Source organism: Oreochromis aureus, linkage group 22, assembly GCF_013358895.1.
Source record: "Oreochromis aureus strain Israel breed Guangdong linkage group 22, ZZ_aureus, whole genome shotgun sequence".
Lineage (NCBI taxonomy): Eukaryota > Metazoa > Chordata > Actinopteri > Cichliformes > Cichlidae > Oreochromis > Oreochromis aureus.
In genome coordinates this window covers 5,579,237-5,596,331 of record NC_052962.1, presented here as the reverse complement: position 1 = coordinate 5,596,331, position 17,095 = coordinate 5,579,237, and the positions used below count along the sequence as shown (strand labels likewise).

Below are 17,095 nucleotides of genomic sequence, written 5' to 3'. Positions count from 1 at the left end.
AAATGATATCAGTTAAATTAAAATGAATTTCAGCCAGGCAAGTATCAAAAGACTGCACTTAACACTTCGTTTTCACTGCACTACAAACCTCTTAAAGTGTGTTTCAAGAGAAACAAAATTAATCGAATATATAGAAAATACAATATTATTCTTTTAATGGTAAATACTACATAGGCTTGGTGGAGGTTTGCTTTTTGTTAAAGGTTTACATTCATTTCTACTGTTGTTCTCCTTTCATCTATTAGGATTGTTTACTACCACCCCCTCATTTCCCCTCCCCTTCTCCTGTACCCCCATCCACCATCTCACACACCTCTGACGCAAATGCCCACTGATTGATGGGCGCTGACGGTGTTTCAGTGTATGTTGTGGATAAAAGCTGTTCAATCTAATAAAGAGCACACAGAGCAGCCTGTTTATCAGCACCATCAACACACTCGCATACACACTGAAGAAACACACACCGAAATCACAGTGGGACCTGAGCGTCGCGGTCCTGAGTCTGACTCTGGTTTTGATTATATTAGTGCTGGCTGATATATACGTGATAAATATAAGGACATATCTGTTTCTAATGTACAGCCCTGTTTCCAAAAATGCTCATTCTAAACATTAATAAAGCAGATGGTGATCCTTACGCATTATTTTTAGTCCACACAGAGCACGAGATGAACAGGCCCAGAAAAATAAAACACTACCCAGATTTGGCTGTTTAGTTCCTTAAAAATTTTTATCTTGTGGTTACAGATGTATGTGTTGGATTCCATTGGGGTTTTGTTTTGTTTTGGGGGGTTTTTTTGGGGGGGGGGGAGACGTGTTTTTATTTTAAATTTATTTATTTACTTACTCTGAACAATCTTTTTAATGTTTTTATTATTCTATGTATATATGTATCATTTTTGTGATTGTCTGGAGGAGTGCAAGGGGTCTGTGTGGTTTAACTGAAAAAAATATCTCCCAAGGGAGACAAATAGAGAGACTTTGACTTTGACAGAAAACAGCACATGGCCGAAGTTTAGCTTGTTTCCCTCTGAGCTGTATCAGCTCATCTTTACCTCTCTGAAGAGACAGACTGTTGCAGAGTAAAGCAAGGCATTTTTATTGTTTTGAAGTCAGATTAAAACTTCTTTTTGATAAAGCATATTGTTATGGTTGGATCAGGTGACCCTGAATCGTCTATTAGTTATGCTGCTGGTGGCTTCCCCTGTGTTTCTACTTCAGTCACCTTTTTCACTCACTGTGTTTTTATACACCTCTCTGCATTTAATCATTAGGTATTAATCAGTCTCTGGCTCTCTTCAACAGCATGTCTTGTCCTGTCTTCTGGTTTCTGCCTGTTAAAAAGGAGTTTTTCCTTACCACTGTTTCATGTTCTTTGCATGAAAGAGTCTGAGCTTCCTGTGTGGATGTACTGACTGTTACCAAAGAATCAGGTCTAAGGGTGCTCTCTGTGTGCTGACATTTCTCCCAATCTTTGTCATGTTATGCCAGTCAAGGTTCTGCTTGAACCATTAAACTGTTTTATACGCTCACAAAAATGTTTTAGAGTGTAGAAAGTTTGCTAGATCTACCTTCAGATTTTTTTGTTTTGCTTTTGGCATTAAAACTTTCTGTCTTTTATTCAAATTCAACATAAGTCTTTGGACTTTTCAATTAAATTTGAGACCTGACAGAGTGTAAATGATTACATTGTTTTTAGAAGTAGGCCAAGTCTTTTGGAAACAGGGTTACATAAATACTACAACAGAAATAGCACTGTGAGTAAATCAGGCTCGAGCTGGTCCATTTTGAGAATGCAGTTGTAATTTATCCCAGTTTAGACTAGTTTTCAGGACTGACCTAACTGGTTCTTCATGGCAGTTAGGAAATGCATAGAAAAACATTTAATTCTATTCCCTCCAACAGTAAAACTCTCAATTTCATATGCATTCCACTGCTATACAATCCATGTAAAACACTATTTACTGTTTCTACAGAAGTTAGTGCTGAAGAGGTGCTGCAGCAACAAAAAAAATTATTGATCCAGGCTGTGTGAGAGGGGCTAGCTGCGGCTGGTGGTGTCAGGCAGTTCAATAAAACTTGTTCATTTTCAGTTTCCTGAGAGTTCGGAGGTCACCGAGGTCATGGGAGAGAGCATATCAGACTAATATCAGATTACTGTAAGTGGTGGATGGTCTGACAGCCAAGTCATTATGAGACATGAAAGCTTGAGTCTAAACTGGCTGGACCATCAATAGATGTCCTTCCCTGAACCACACCCATCGCCACCTCAGGGTGGTAACCCAGTCCCCTCTGGAGAGTTTAAGATGCACTTGGACCAACGTGTCTGTGTGTGTGTGGTTGTGGGTCAGAGTGCACCAGTGACATGGAAAGAGAACGCTGGAGGTCAGTGTGTGATTCACACTGTATACTAAAATAGGATCTAACCATGTTAGCTGATGAAGTGCATATCTGCTGTGTTCTGTTCCTTTAAGCAGTTTTATTGTTTTTATGTAATTTTTTTAAATCAATGTTATGTTCGGTGTGTGCTGTAAATGAATGATAAACCAGGTGGAGGTTTTTCCTGCCACCATGTTTGCTTCATTAAAAAAGTCACCCTGAGAGATTCATGTGTAGCGTTGTCTGCACCAGTCAGCAGGTTCACATTGAGCTCCACATCTGACTCACAGGTGCAGATGAACAGGTTGGCCAGGTCTGTGAAGCCTTTCGTCCTCATCTCTTATACATTATGAAACTTTATTATACATGACCAACTAAACTCTCTCTCATACACACAAATATACACACATAGACCAGATTAGCGCTCATCTCCAGCTGAGTGCTGCTGTTATATCCTGTGATGGACATCCGTTTCCTACACCTGGACACCCTCACCCCCCCATCATGTTTGTAGTCTTCTTCTCTCCTTCCTGTCTGCCCTGCTATCTTTTGTCTAGTCTGTCCTTCTGTTTGTCTTCCAGCTCTTTCACAACTAAACCAACAGATTGAAGTTTGACTCAACATCTGAAGGCGGGATGTTTTTATTGGACAGCGTTATGATGGATTGCTGTCTGTCTAAGGTTGTTTTTCTTTCCATTTGCTTTCATGGTGAAAGAATAGAATAATAGAATAATAGAATAGAATAGAATAGAATAGAATAGAATAGAAGAATAGAATAGAATAGAATAGAATAGAATAGGCTTTTATTGTCATTGTACATGTCATTGTACATTCTACAACGAAATTGTAAGTGCTTCAAACCAACTATGCCGGAATAAAATATAAATAGAAGACAGCAGGAATAAAAGCAAACAGGAGAAATATATACAATCAAGAGCAATATATACAAAAATAAGAAAGACACATTGCAGACTGTTAAAAACACTGGTGGCTTCCTCCCAGTAGATACATCTGTGGTATCAGTTTAAAAATCCTAGAATTTTCAGGAAACTTGGCCTTTGGCCTTCAGGTGACCAGAATCTGACCTCCTCTGAGATTTTTAGTAGATTCACTTATGGTACCAATTTCAAAATTATTTGTCGCCTTGTTCTCGAGTCATTGCATTCACAAACTTTGGTGTCCACGCCGCCTGCCCTGCAGGGTGTCAATAACACCCCCATCAAAATGCTGCATTTCTTAAAATGAGCTCTCAACTAAGATCTTACAGATGTTAGAGAACAATATGAAAATCTTTTTTTTTTAATTGTTTTTGTCAACAAGCTTAGAAAAAGAAGCGCACAACAGAAGAGCAGGACATTAATGTCCTTCACCCCCTGCAAACGCTTAGATAAGTGTTCATTTTCCAACTTATGATTAATGTCATATTATGGTTCAGCATGACACAGAAGAGAGCCTGTCCCTGATCTGTGCACTCAAAGGCCCTGTTTTCTCTATACCTAAATCTGCGAGCACCAAGTTCTGGAGCATGATAACTGTGTTATCTGTGTGTATTTTGAACTGCCAGTGAACAATTTTTAACTAAAAACTTTTACAAAACTTTAGATCGATGTATACCATACAGCTTGCCCCCCCTCAATAAGCCTGAAGCTTCTGCCATGCAGGACATTCATGGCATTTTCACCATGGGTTCCACACTCAGCATCATGCCGTGTAATTAGTGGGCGTTCTCTAACATCATTTATACACAAGCAAATAATAGTGCTGTGCAGGGTGGGACAGTGGTGCAGCTTCACAGCACTGCATACTATGTTCAAATCCAGCTGGCCACCGTGTTCCTCTGCAAGGAGTTTGTCTCCTGTGTGTGGGGTTCTCTCTGGGTACTCCGGGTGTTCCCTCCACGGTCCAATCACATGCATGTTAGAAGAAGAGGTGATTCTAGATTAGCTGCAGGTGTGAATGTCTCTGAGTGCCAGCCCTGTGACGGACCGGTCATCTGTCCAGGTGCGACCTGTCTCGCGTATTGTGACAGCAGTGTTTTAACTTAAACTACCACTGGAACCTCAGGCTAGACTTCAGTGACCTGAATCAACTTCTGTTGTCATTGTCGACATTAGCAACATGCATCCACCAACCACAGCTCATAAGGCATTGACAGGGTGATAAGGTGTGTGAAAGTTGTTGTGCAGTTGCGTTTAGCCAGTTTAGCGCAGTGGGTGAGCAGGTGACCATATGGCAAGGAAAGCAGCGGACCAGGTTCGATTCCAATCCTCTCTATGTCTCTCCACTTTCCTGCCTGTCTCCACTGCCACTATCCAATAAAGGCAAATATAAAACTCAAAGCTTTAGTGTCTGTGTTTCTTTTCACGTGCATTTGATCTGATGTGTTCCTATGTTTCTGTCTTCGGCTTTTTCCTACAGGATTGATTGGATTCATATTTATGTCAAAACTTGAGTCTAAATGAATCCTAACTAAAACTCCAAGCTGAGATTTTACTGGGACCCAGTACTGGGTGTCTATGACCTCTACCCTGAGTCCAACAATGACTCCGCCATAAAAACAGACTCATACACAGGCAGCCAATCAGAGAGCCACGTGTCGTTTTCCAGTTGGGGTTTTGAACGTGTCGTATTTGTTCCCATCGTGATCGCACAGACTTCCTGTGTGGCCTATTGGTTAGAGAAGTCTTTGTGGTACACCTGTGTTACTTTACTCGGTTTCTTGTAGTGCACGTGCGATTTTCAGCCCAGTGCTGTGCTCTGATTAGTCACCCGCTGACAAATATGTCCTTACCTTTGATTGTCCTGTTCCACATCCTCCGGGTCACCTCATCTCCTCTGGGCCTCTGGACAGGTCCCAGTATTGGTCCCAGTCCCGGTCCCTGCAAATTCAGGGTCTCGTTCAGAGCCTGAGCGTACAGTACCACCCCATCGTAGAACCCTCCGGCAATCAGGTTGTACTGAGGGGACAAAGCATGGGATTGTTATCGATGAATATCAGTCTCTCACATATTTGAATAAAAATTTGAAATATCAGATTCAGTTAATCAATAAGGATTGTTATTTGTACCATAGAGTCTCTGATGGTGAAGTTGAACATCGCCTTTGCATCTTTTTTCAGAGTTTCAACAAACTGAAGATATTCGGGATTCTGGGGCTGCAGATACGTCAGCACTTTCACACTCTGATGAAATCAATAACAAGGTAATCAGTTGACCGGATCGCTTTACATCAGTGAGCATCCTTTAAAACTTAACAATGAAAGAGCATCTTGTCTCACCCTGAAAGCGTTGCGGGCCACATAGTCCTCCTGGTCTCCTCTGAACCAGGGCCTGATGGGAGCGCTGCCGTCCAGACCCTCAGCAAAAAGATCAATGAAGAAGAAGACATAGTCCTCCAGCTCCACCCCTTCCTTCCAGAATTGGACCATCAAGGTCCTGAAGATGTCCCAGGAGCAGCACATGTATACAACTGAAAACAAAGAAGAAGCAATGTTAGTCCATAAAGGAGAGGAACAGAGACAGGTGTCAACGCTTGATGGTAAACCTTAATTACTGGATTTGTGCTTCATGGTGTGACCTGCGTGGAGTCCTGGATAACAAAAGCACCATTCCAGCCCATCAACAAGACTTCTCAATTTCCATGACCAATACTTTTCACCCACGACCATTTTTCTGATGAAAAAATAAATTTAAATGAAAAATAAATGTAATGGCAACCACCAGTGCTACCCCTCAGTCTCATAGTACACACACCTGTGCTGTCAGTTTGATACTCCAGAAATGTCCTTCTCGAGGGTTGGGAATCAAGAACTGGTTCTTTTAGGAAACTGGTTCCCAGTAGTCCAATTCTTTGGAACTGTTAGTTTGCCTGCCTATCGATCCTGCGTATCTGTTCTTGCACTCACGCTACAATCAGCTGATTTCACTTCACGTGTCAGAGGGGGAAAATAGTGACGTAGTCACATTTTTTTTTTTTGCACAAAAGGATGGAATAAATGGTAAAGTGGAAAACTGCATGCATGACTGAAACAACTGCATTATGCTGCTAACATAACGTTGGTTCTTTGTAAGCATCTGCCCAGACAGCATGCTATTGCTAAGCCTGCCAACAACCCAGAGTGAATGCCGACCCCAGCAGCCAGAACCTTAACTTCAACATGTAAAAGAAAAAGATGAGCTGCAGCCTCCCTTTCTACCTGTTCACATTTCATGTTTTTGTGCTGGTTCAGTGTGGGATTGTAGCCTCTCAGGTTTATATTGTTAAATGGTGATTATGAGTGTTTCAGCTATTTTACAGAGTAACATGAAAGTAATGTAACGAGTAGTATAACAAATTACTTTCTCCCGGGAATAATTAAGTAACATACTGCATTACTTTTAAGAAAGGTGTTCTGTGTAATATGAGTAATAATGGCCTTTTTGAGTAACAACTTCAACACTGCTCATATCAAAGAGGGGAAAAACCTCAACAAACATGCACAAACATTTGATCCATAGCATGCTATTAATTTGCATGAGCCTAATTTCTTTATTGCTGGTGGTGATTCTCAAAATGGAGCCAATGAGATAAGATAAGATAAGATAAGATGATTGATAAGAGAATCGATCGATGGATCGATGGATTCTTATCAATTCCCATCCCAATTCTCGAGTTATCACATTCATAAGATTTTCAGAAAACTTGACCTCTGACCCTTGACCTTTAGGTTGAGGTCACTGAGGTTTGAACTCATCCGAGATTTAATTCTCAAGGTATCGCATTCACAAACTTAGTGCACACCTCCTGTGCACCCGATGATTCTAGAGAGGGGAGATCCAACCAGAGCTAATTAAGTTGCGTAGAAAGGCGGGACGAGTTTGAACGGGATCCAATCAGAAAAAGAATCTCCTTCTACAGTAAGGTTAGGCGCAGTCATTTGATCAAAATGTCAATTCTTGAGAGGAAGGGAAGAACAGACATATGGATAAATTTCACATATGGTATCAATTTGTAAACCATGTGGAGCAACTCTCACTGCTAAAAACAACCCCTCAAACTTTTACACTTTAGATTTTAGTCACTGAATCAACTTTAGATATACTCTGCTATAATCTTATGATATTTAGTCAACCAGAATTACATTAAATCTAAGAAAAAACTGAGATGCCTAAATAAAGACTAAAATTAAATTGAAGTTTGGAGCCAAAGTCCAAGACTACAGCACCTGTCACGTCTCAAATCCTGCTGCTAATGTGGGGACTCAGACTTGTGGTGACTGCTTTAAGCATGCAGATGTTAGGGACAGGCCTGAGCTGGTAACGTCCTCCTCTTTTTACCAGACCCACATGTCCTTTCATGGGACAGATTTAGGCAGGAATAGAAATAAAGACAGATTCAATAAACTCTTCACAGTTCATTTTCCTCAGAAAGGCTTTGCGCAACCTTTTTGTTGCCAACGTCTCAAAAAAGCTCATTTGTTATCAAAAAAACACCCACACAACTTTCTGTAGCTCTTTCACCTTTCATAACCAGTTTTGGCTTCATCTTCTAAAATCATATCTCATCATACCAAAGCAGCAGTCCATGACCCAGGCACCACCTTTGAGAAGCAGAAAGGACAGAGCAAGCACCTTTCTGAAGTCAAAAAACTGAGAGGTGTAAATATATTACAAGTTTTACATTACCCCATTATTTGGGGTTTATTGGGTACGTGCCCTTTTTGACTGACAGGAGGATAGTGACACAGGCTGCTAGCTGTCTGTTAGGATTCACCAGAACTGGACCTCTGGACCATTTTTGTGCTGTTAGAGACTTTTAGAGCATTTTTAATGACATCATATGATCAAATATGTCCTGGCTGCTGTGAGGCTACTGTATTAACAGACCGTCAAAGAAAGCTAGGCTCCAGTTTAGGGATTTTATCTGGATGTTACTGACCAGCAGGTATCTGTCTGTGTGGAGCTCCTGCACGTCTGTCAAGCAGCTCAATAATCAATAGCGGTGGGCAAGTATTGATAGTATTGATACCAACACTGGTATCGGATTGATACTAACACCCAGTATGTGTCTCACTGTCCATCCAGTAAGGTTGGGCGATATGTAAAATTTTTCCAACCGACATTCGTCAGTCCAATAACCGCCGATAGGCGATGTATTCTTGCAGGTGACTTTTTGATGGGCAGAGCAATGTAATCATGCACGGATTTATTTGCGGGTTTAAAATTTACACATTTTGTTTGGAGGGAATATTTTGCCTTTTTTTCATGTTTGTTTCAGTATTAATAAAGCTACTTTTTACATTATTCATTTATTTATTTATTTCACAAAAAACTTAACTTTACATAAGAGTTTTTTTTTTTTTTTAATGTTCGCTGGAAGAGACATTTTGATTTTGAACTTACTTTTTGCTTAATTTTGTATTTGCTGTTTGGTCAAGTGTGTGAGACACATAAACACTGGAACAGCCTGTAAACATGTAGAAAAAAGAAGCCAGTTTCTTTTTGTTTCCCTCCCCACCATTGTGGGGTTGTTTTTTTTTTATGTCATTTAGTAAATGAATTGCTACATTTGGGCGCATGCTGAGGAGGGTTCATTTGCTCGCAGCTGGAAGACGCTGCCATTAAAACAGCCCTATTATTTTTTCCCTTGGCTGCTTCTGTTACCTTCAACCAACATTATTAGCTAACTTACTCATGGGCAAATAAATAAATAGGTCTTGTAAAAACGATCAGTGAAAGGCTCAGCCTATTGTTGATGGTCGATATATTCATCCAATCGCCCAACCTTACCATCCATACATACATTCTCTTCCGCAATTCCGCAATGACAGGGCTAACACAGAGACAGCCAATCATTCACACTCACATTCACACCTATGTACACTTTAGAATCACCAATTAACCTGATCTCACTGTATCCCACTGAACTGAAACTTTTTTTGAATGAAAAAATATTGTCAAGCAATTCTTTATAGCCCATACCACATTTAAACAACAGAAGCTGACCCAAAGTCCTTTAAAGACAGGCATATTTACATTCCAGGTCTCTAAAAAACCCCCAAAACAAATCAATATATAAAAACTGTGTTAACTAATTATTGTGGATAGCTAAAATCACAAGAATGGTGTTCATTAAAATGTGTTCAGAATTTGGCGAATGTATAATGATTCAGTTCATAAATGATTATCAGCTAGCACTGGCTGATAACTTAGCACGCCACTCTCTCCTGGTCATTTCCTGAAATAAAAAACCAACATGGATGGCGCTTAGTGAAATCTTGGTTGGCTATCCATGTTTTATATACTTTCTCACCACTCCCACACTGATGTGGGGTATTGTTGGGGTTGTTCCTGATAAAAAAAACTGATGAGAACTTCATGGTCTGAATTTATTTTTTTCTCCAGAGAAATCAAGAATAAATGTGGGATGAGAAAAACAAAAACACCCTCCATCCCCCACCTTGCTCTAACAGAGCCTGAAAATAATCAACTCTCAGAGAAAAAAGACAAATACCACCACCCAACCCCCTTCTGTCCACAGGAGTCCCCAAGGTGGACAAAAAAATGTGAATGCTGAGAATTTCACATGTGAAAGGCAGAAAGTCATATGTTGTTTTGTCTGCAGCCAAAAGTGCTTTTAATGGAAGCAGAAAAGAAAACAGGACTGACTGATTAATGCTGTCACACACACACACACACACACACACACACACACACACACACACACACACACACACACTGAGGACTTACTTTATCCAGTGTTCATCTTAAAGTGTGATTTATCCTGTGAGCATTATGTCCATGTGACCATGGAAATAGATTCAAGCCCCAACTAAATGATACCTGATGATACCCTAGTAACAACAACAGTTCTAATAACACAAGATATTTTTAGAGGCAGCAGCAGCACAAGATGGTGTGTTTCTGTGTGTACACACCTGTGTGTATGAGCACGCTTGTGTTCATAAGGTTTCTCCATGTAGTGTCCAATACTGGGTGTGGGTTCAAAGGTAATTACTAGGACGTCCATGTTGCTGGGTGCAGCAGCTGGTGTTGGTTAAAGGACGATAGCGTGTCTGTGATGATCATCATGTCACACAGCTCTGATCTCATGATCTAATTCACACTGTGACATCAGCGAGCGATGCAGGTCACTGCAAACGTTTTCACACCATCAGAGCAGCGTTTCACTGATGGTTACAATAAAAACGTGCTAAAGGCGAGGAGCAGAAACACAGCAAACAGGCTCACTTCTGCTTCTTCTTCTGCACTAAATTACAGGCTGATTGTTTACATGTGTGTTCAGCAAACACACACACACAGACACACATTTGTTTTCTGTACTTGTATACCCTCACTCACATCATTACCCACAAACTGAACCTGATATCAGGCAAAGCATTTCCAACTCCAGATACCCAGAAGGCATTTCCTGCTCGCACTGCCCTTCATGTGCCCATGCACATGTGTTTCAGTCACCTTCAACAGTCAGTGCTGCCCAAACACCATGAACACGCTTGTCATCGAGTGAAGACTAAACTAAATGAGTGACACTTCTAGTCGTCTGTCTGACGCTGTTCACCGCTGACTGCAAATCAAAGTCCAAAGCAGCGATCTGCATGTATTGTTCATGAACTCATTTCCATTAATAAGTTAGAGACTGAAAATATAATTTTCCTCTAAAATGACGTTTGAACTGTCACGCAGAGGTCCAACTAAGTGTCCCCATAATACAGGACTGTCCCCACTCCTAGGTCTTAAACTGAAATTATTCCTCACAAACATGTAGGAGCACCCAAACACACAGAGGTGAAGTCAGTCATTAACCAGTGAGGATAAAAATCTCATAATAATTAACCATCATTTAACAAGGAGAACAACAATAAGGCAGGGAGGAAAGGAAAGAAGGAAGGAGGAGAGTCATGAAAGAAAAACAATCAGTGAAAACGAGAGCAAATGAAGCATCACAGCTGATCTGATGAAAGAATGAAAGAACAAAGAATGAAAAGAAAAAAACTCAGTTAAGGAAGGAAGCAAAAAGGAAAACTGGAAAAGAAAAGAACAAAATGAATGAAGAAAATAATGCTAAACCAGTTGAAGTGTCTGAAAAAGAAATGAAAAAGAAGCAAGGCCGGAGGAGTTGAAACTAGGCAACAGAAGCAGCTGAAAAGCCATCTTCCCCAAGATCATGAATCATCTCGGATAAAAGGAATGGCATGAAGAAGAGAAGGTAAAAGAATAAGTTACCTTGAGATCTCTGCTTCTAAAGAGTGAGCAGCAACAGCGTAGCTTTTAAGCAGGTAATTTTAGAGAAAAGGAGGAACAGAAAGCAGCGGGACAAAGACAACAACAACTGTTAAAACATGAGGAATGAAAGCAGCAGAAGAGGAATCTGACCTCGGCCATTGTCACGGATCTCCTGGACTATCAACTTGTAGTTGACGTCGCCCTGGATGACGTGGTCGTGGACAGTGATGTTACGTTTGCCCAGCAACTCATACAGCCCCTCCACAGCGAAGTAGCACAGCCGATCATCGTTGGCATCCTTGTTGTCACTGAAGATGACTGTGGCGTGCCGCTGCCAGCCAAACATCTCCTGGATCCTGACACCAAACTCGCCCAGCTTTTTGTGAGTGGGGCCCGTATTGGTGACCGCAGCGTACAGATTGAAGCCGATTGCTCGGGCACCAGCTGTCACCATGGGAACATCCCAGTGGGTGGTAAAGCGAGCAACAGGTGAGGATGAGTAGTCACAGCCGGGTCCAATGAAGGCCCAGGGGTCGTGGGACAGCTTGAGGTCGACGGCTACAAGCGGCGCTATGGAGTCTGAGCAGAAGCCGTCGCGGCTCTCTGAGCTGCCATAAACTAGCTGCAGCTTCAGACCTGGTAGCAACCAGGGGTCAGAGTTCACCTGCTGTAATGCCTGGTAGATGGCGGGCGCAACCCGAGGCCATGCCCATGCATAGTCAGTGTTAGTCAGAGGCAAGATTGCTGCCAGGGTGACCTCCTGAAGATCCTCCGTTCTGTTGTCAGCAGTTAGAGAGGTTGCAGCTGATTGGGCAGGAAGAAGGACCAGGAAGAGCAAGGGACAGGGCCAGGACAGCATGATGAAGAGGCGTTAATAACCTTTCAGATGAGCTGTGGGGAAAATATAACCCAGTGTTAATCAGCGTGTCCTGTAGAGAAAATTCAAAACAAACCTTTATTCATCAGAACAACTACTGAAACTTGAAGCTGCTGGGAATTCTGGGAAGTCTGTCCGAGTTTCCATGTGGGATCACTGAGTGGGATCTATCCATCCTTCACGTGGCCATGTGTTTGCAGACATGAAGCTGAAGTCCTCCACTGGGCCGGTCCAAGATAATTGCTTGTTAAACAGCGGCCTGACCATGTTTACCATTTGATTAATGAGTAATGTGAGTGACAATTAGATCTAATCTGCTGCTGTGAGAGTCAGTGAAGCAGTCACACTCTTACAGTCCATCTGTTCCTGGTAACATAGAGCTGTAAAACTTAACAGAGGTGAATGATAAGAGTAAGGTGTGAGGGAAAGGCCAACTAAAGAGTGAAGAGAGAACACATCAGAGTTCAGGGTCCTGTGAATAAAATGAGTTGTTGTCTTTAAAAGCTAAACGAACACATGGGAGAAGTCTGACTGCACGTTTTCATCAAACTCTAAATCCTCCCCAGCTTCCTAGTCCCTTTTGATCAGAGCTGCAGAGCTATGTGACTCCTTTCAACGGCCCACGAGTTAATCTGAACATCTTCATCAGCTTCTTCCTCACATCTTTCTGCTCTACCTGTGTTGCCTTTGTCATCTTTCTCTGTCTCTCATTTATACAGTGCTGTGACAAAGTAACACCTGTGTGAGGAAGCACATGTGCACGGTTTATCCACTTATGTTCCGGAGTTCTTCAAATAAAAGCAGTCTGGGTTTCCATAATAAGAGTCTCACTGACATATGGACATACAGTTTCTGTACTGCAAAGCTAAGAGGGCTTTTAATTTGAAACAAATGCAGAAAATGTTGAGTTGAGTCGCCTTAACAAGGTAGGAGAGAATTAAAAATACTAAAAAAAAAAAAATAAAAAAAAAATACTAAAACAGGACTAATTCATCCCATAAAATACAAGGAATGAGGTAAGCAGAGGTCAAAGATAACACAATGTTAGCGGCGTCAGCGTTAGTTCGTCAGCTGTTCCAAACAACGAACATGTCTTGAATCAGTCCACTCGCATTATAGCAACTTGACAGCTCGGATCATTTCATTTGACTTAATTGGCTCTCTTTCATCAAATGCACTCCAGGGATGACTGGATTTCAAGGAGAGTGAATAAATAAGCTCCAAAATGTACCTGATGTTTTATTCAGTAAGAACTGAAACCAGGTCTGCCATAGACTGGTCACCAGTCCAGGGTGAAAGAAAATGGATGGATGGATAGAGTCACTTCAGTCACTTTAATTTTAATTTTAAAACGGTGAAATTTTAAAAGTGTATATAATGTATATTCTGTGTATTTATTATCTCATTCTTATTGCCTGTTTATGCCCTGTCCTTATCTTCAACGTCATGCTGCTCTGTTGTATCTTAATTGCCCCTTGGGGATAAATAAAGTCTCTCTGATTCTGATTCTGATAGATTTGAAACTAGGGGCTGAGATCATGAACTCATCAGGAAAGTGTGTAATGAGGTCGGAGATCAGGTGAGGAGTGGGCTCATTTTCCCCTAGACTTCTGTATAATCAGACCAAAGCAGTTGCACCCTGCTGGACATTTGAGTGCTTCTGCATTGGCGTCATGCTTCAGATGCAGTACCAGTATCTGCACCAGGGATGTCAAACCCTTCATTCCTGAGCCACTTATCTTCCAAATTCATCAGCTGTGCTGTATGAGTAAAACCACTCCGTAATAAGTCTTGATGCATGCTCATTCATCTGGACCTGGTGTTTTTAGTGGGAGAAACATTTCATCACTCATCCAAGTGACTTCTTCAGTCTCAGCTGTAAATTTCCCCAATCTTTTACATACATTTGCATAATGACTCAAACTAACCCCACTGGTGAACAATGGGCTGTGAGGTCAGTTTCTTGATCAGCTGATCAAGAGTGACGAAATGTTTCTACCACTGAAAACGCTACGTCCAGATCAACAGAATTGGGCACTCCCTAATAACTTTGAAATCTCCCTTATTGCATTTTCTTTAAGTAAAGGGTTATGGTTGTTATGGTCATGTTAATTTGTTCATGATTCCACACATTTAGAGTACAGATGATCTGGTCTCTTCGGCTTTCAGCCTACATGACTCACACCTGTTGTTGAGCTGTTGACCAAAATGTAGGTCCCTCTTTAAACTCAAGAATCCATTAAAACCCCCTCATATCCCAGCTTTCAAATGCAGCGTGTGTTTCTGGGTCTGTCCAAATGGTGGGAGGTAACGCAAAGAAATATGATGTGTGATGTTGAAATGTGTACATAGCTTCTCTGTATGTGGAAACACAAAATCAGACTTTAATCACCACATTTCTCCATACACATGAGCACATGAATAAATCTGTGAAAGCAGGCTGCTGTGAGAAAAGGCAGCAGGAAATCTGACAGGAAGAAGAAGTATAGGCCAGCTTCAGTCAGGCTGAAGTGTCTTTGAATACATCAGGATTTCTGATGCTGATGAAAACTTTACTTTCCAGAGATGGAGGTAAAACACACTCAGCTGCCCGAACCGTCTTCAGTCTTATATAAGTGTTGTTGCAACATCAGTGAGACTCAAACACATCACTCAGGGAACAAAGAGCTGTCAACATTGAGGTCTGTTTCTAAACTTTCAGCTTCTTTAGGATCAGGATCTGTGCACACATCAAACCTCAGACTAAAAAAAACAAACAGTTTCTCACTTTCATTCTGAGGTGACTGTCCATCTGACCATTGAGTGTCTGTGTGCTTCACACATGATTTTAATTATTAATAATAATACTATTGTTATGTAAAACAGTCAATGATCTCGTGGATGCCAAATGTATCATTCTCGCGATCGATTATGAATATTTTGTCCCCTCATGTCCAGCCAGTCTCTCAGACGATCGCCCCTCCCTCAGCCTGGTTTTACTGAAGGTTTCTTTCTGTTCAAAGGGAGTTTTTCCTTTCCAGTGTCGCCAAGTGCCTAATGATTGCTGGCTTTCACTGCTTTATTGCAGGGTACTGCTGTTGTGATTTGGCGATGTATAAATCAAGTAGAACTGAATGTATTCTTAGTGGTGGGCTGTTGTGTCTGAAGGCAGATAGACTTCGGTTAAGATGAAGAAGGAAAATCAGAGTCTTCGTTCATTTGAAAGCGTGACCAGGACAGAGACTAAGAGAAGAACTAAAAACAACTTTCTACTCGATTAACTGCTTGGTCGCTAAACGCGCGGCGCCTTTCTCCTGTGTAAGTTCATCAATAGAGGAGCGGCTGACGTTGTTTTACCTGTTCGGCGCTCAGCGCAGCTCCGTGTGTCCGCAGAATGACATCCAGCTGTTTTCAGCTGCAGCTCGCGCGGAGGAGGACGCCTCGTGAACACTCGGTGGGAACTCCGTCTCACCGGAGGCTCACCGGAGGCTCGCGCCCCGCTACTGCCGGCGCGTTTCCGCTTCTCCGCGCTCACAAACCATCCCGGTAATAATCCAGCCTCCCGCCGTGCGCGCACACGCAAGTTTTGCTGAGGGGGTGTGGAGGGTAAGAGGGCAGTCCTGAAAACGCGAACTGAAGCGCGTCCTTGAACCTACGTGTATTCAGTTACCAAAGTGACACATGCTATATATATGTGTGCTCGCAGTGCCCCGCTCCCTCCTTGCCGTGCTCTGCGCACGCTGATACACTGAAATATTACTTTTAATCAAAAACTTTATATAAATCCGGATAAAGCCGCTCTGCTGACGTGAGCATGTGGATATGGAGCCCCCTGGTGGCCGCCTGCAGCTACTCACTTGGTTTTATTGATTGGATACCGGTACTAGTCAGTTGATTAGTCTGATTGAACCCCGAGTAAAATGACTGTGGGTGAGGGTGATTATGGATTATAGACAGATGATCGTGTTTCTGCCTTCTGCTCAGTAAAAGTTCAACTTCCATAGAATTATCTAAGATCAGTTAACAAGTTAAATGACTGATCAGTTTCTCATCAAACTTCCAGCATCTCTGAACTCACTGCTGACCTTTGACCTCTTTGCAAGGAGAGATTTTAAAGTTCATTAACAGCCACACATGACGTCACACTGCAAGTGTGTTATTGTTCATAAAGTTAATGCACAACACATACATAGAGAACCAAAGAATGTGTGTGTGTGTGTGTGTGTGTGTGTGTGTGTGTGTGTGTTTTAACAGGATACACCCGGTATACCAGGAAGTCGCTTGGAAACACACAAACTCTCCCTCTCTGTACCTCTTCCTGGAAATGATCACCACCCACCCTCATACTCGGACTCTCTTGCTCTCTTTCTCACATGTATCCTACCTTCCTCCCACTCTCTCCTGTTAATGAAAACACATTAATGTTTCTCTTATTTAACTGTAAAGGTCACACTTGAATACAGCAAGTCGACTCCAAAGAAAGTCAGTAAATACAGTTAAGGTGAGCAGTTTCCTCCTTTTATTCTTGATTCTGTTAGAGACACTGCATGATTCCGTATTCAGAATAATCCTTCTGTGTCTGGGTTATAGTGCACCCTGTTCCTCTCTTTTGATTGGTTGTTCTCTGCCAACAGAA

The 17,095-nt window shown here is 41.8% G+C and overlaps 1 protein-coding gene across 1 annotated transcript in view; it reads right to left on the bottom strand.

The window, feature by feature from the left end:
• The window catches only part of npr1a (natriuretic peptide receptor 1a), a 36,895-nt gene extending 20,738 nt beyond the window's left edge, over positions 1-16,157 (bottom strand). The window contains exons 1-5 of the mRNA XM_031740511.2: positions 15,817-16,157; positions 11,754-12,494; positions 5,657-5,847; positions 5,447-5,560; positions 5,171-5,336 (exon numbers count right to left, since the gene is read on the bottom strand). Coding sequence (XP_031596371.1) covers positions 5,171-5,336; positions 5,447-5,560; positions 5,657-5,847; positions 11,754-12,462 — 1,180 coding nt within the window. The 5' untranslated portion in view covers positions 12,463-12,494; positions 15,817-16,157. The remainder of the gene's footprint in view (positions 1-5,170; positions 5,337-5,446; positions 5,561-5,656; positions 5,848-11,753; positions 12,495-15,816) is intronic.
• Positions 16,158-17,095: the final 938 nt, after the last annotated feature.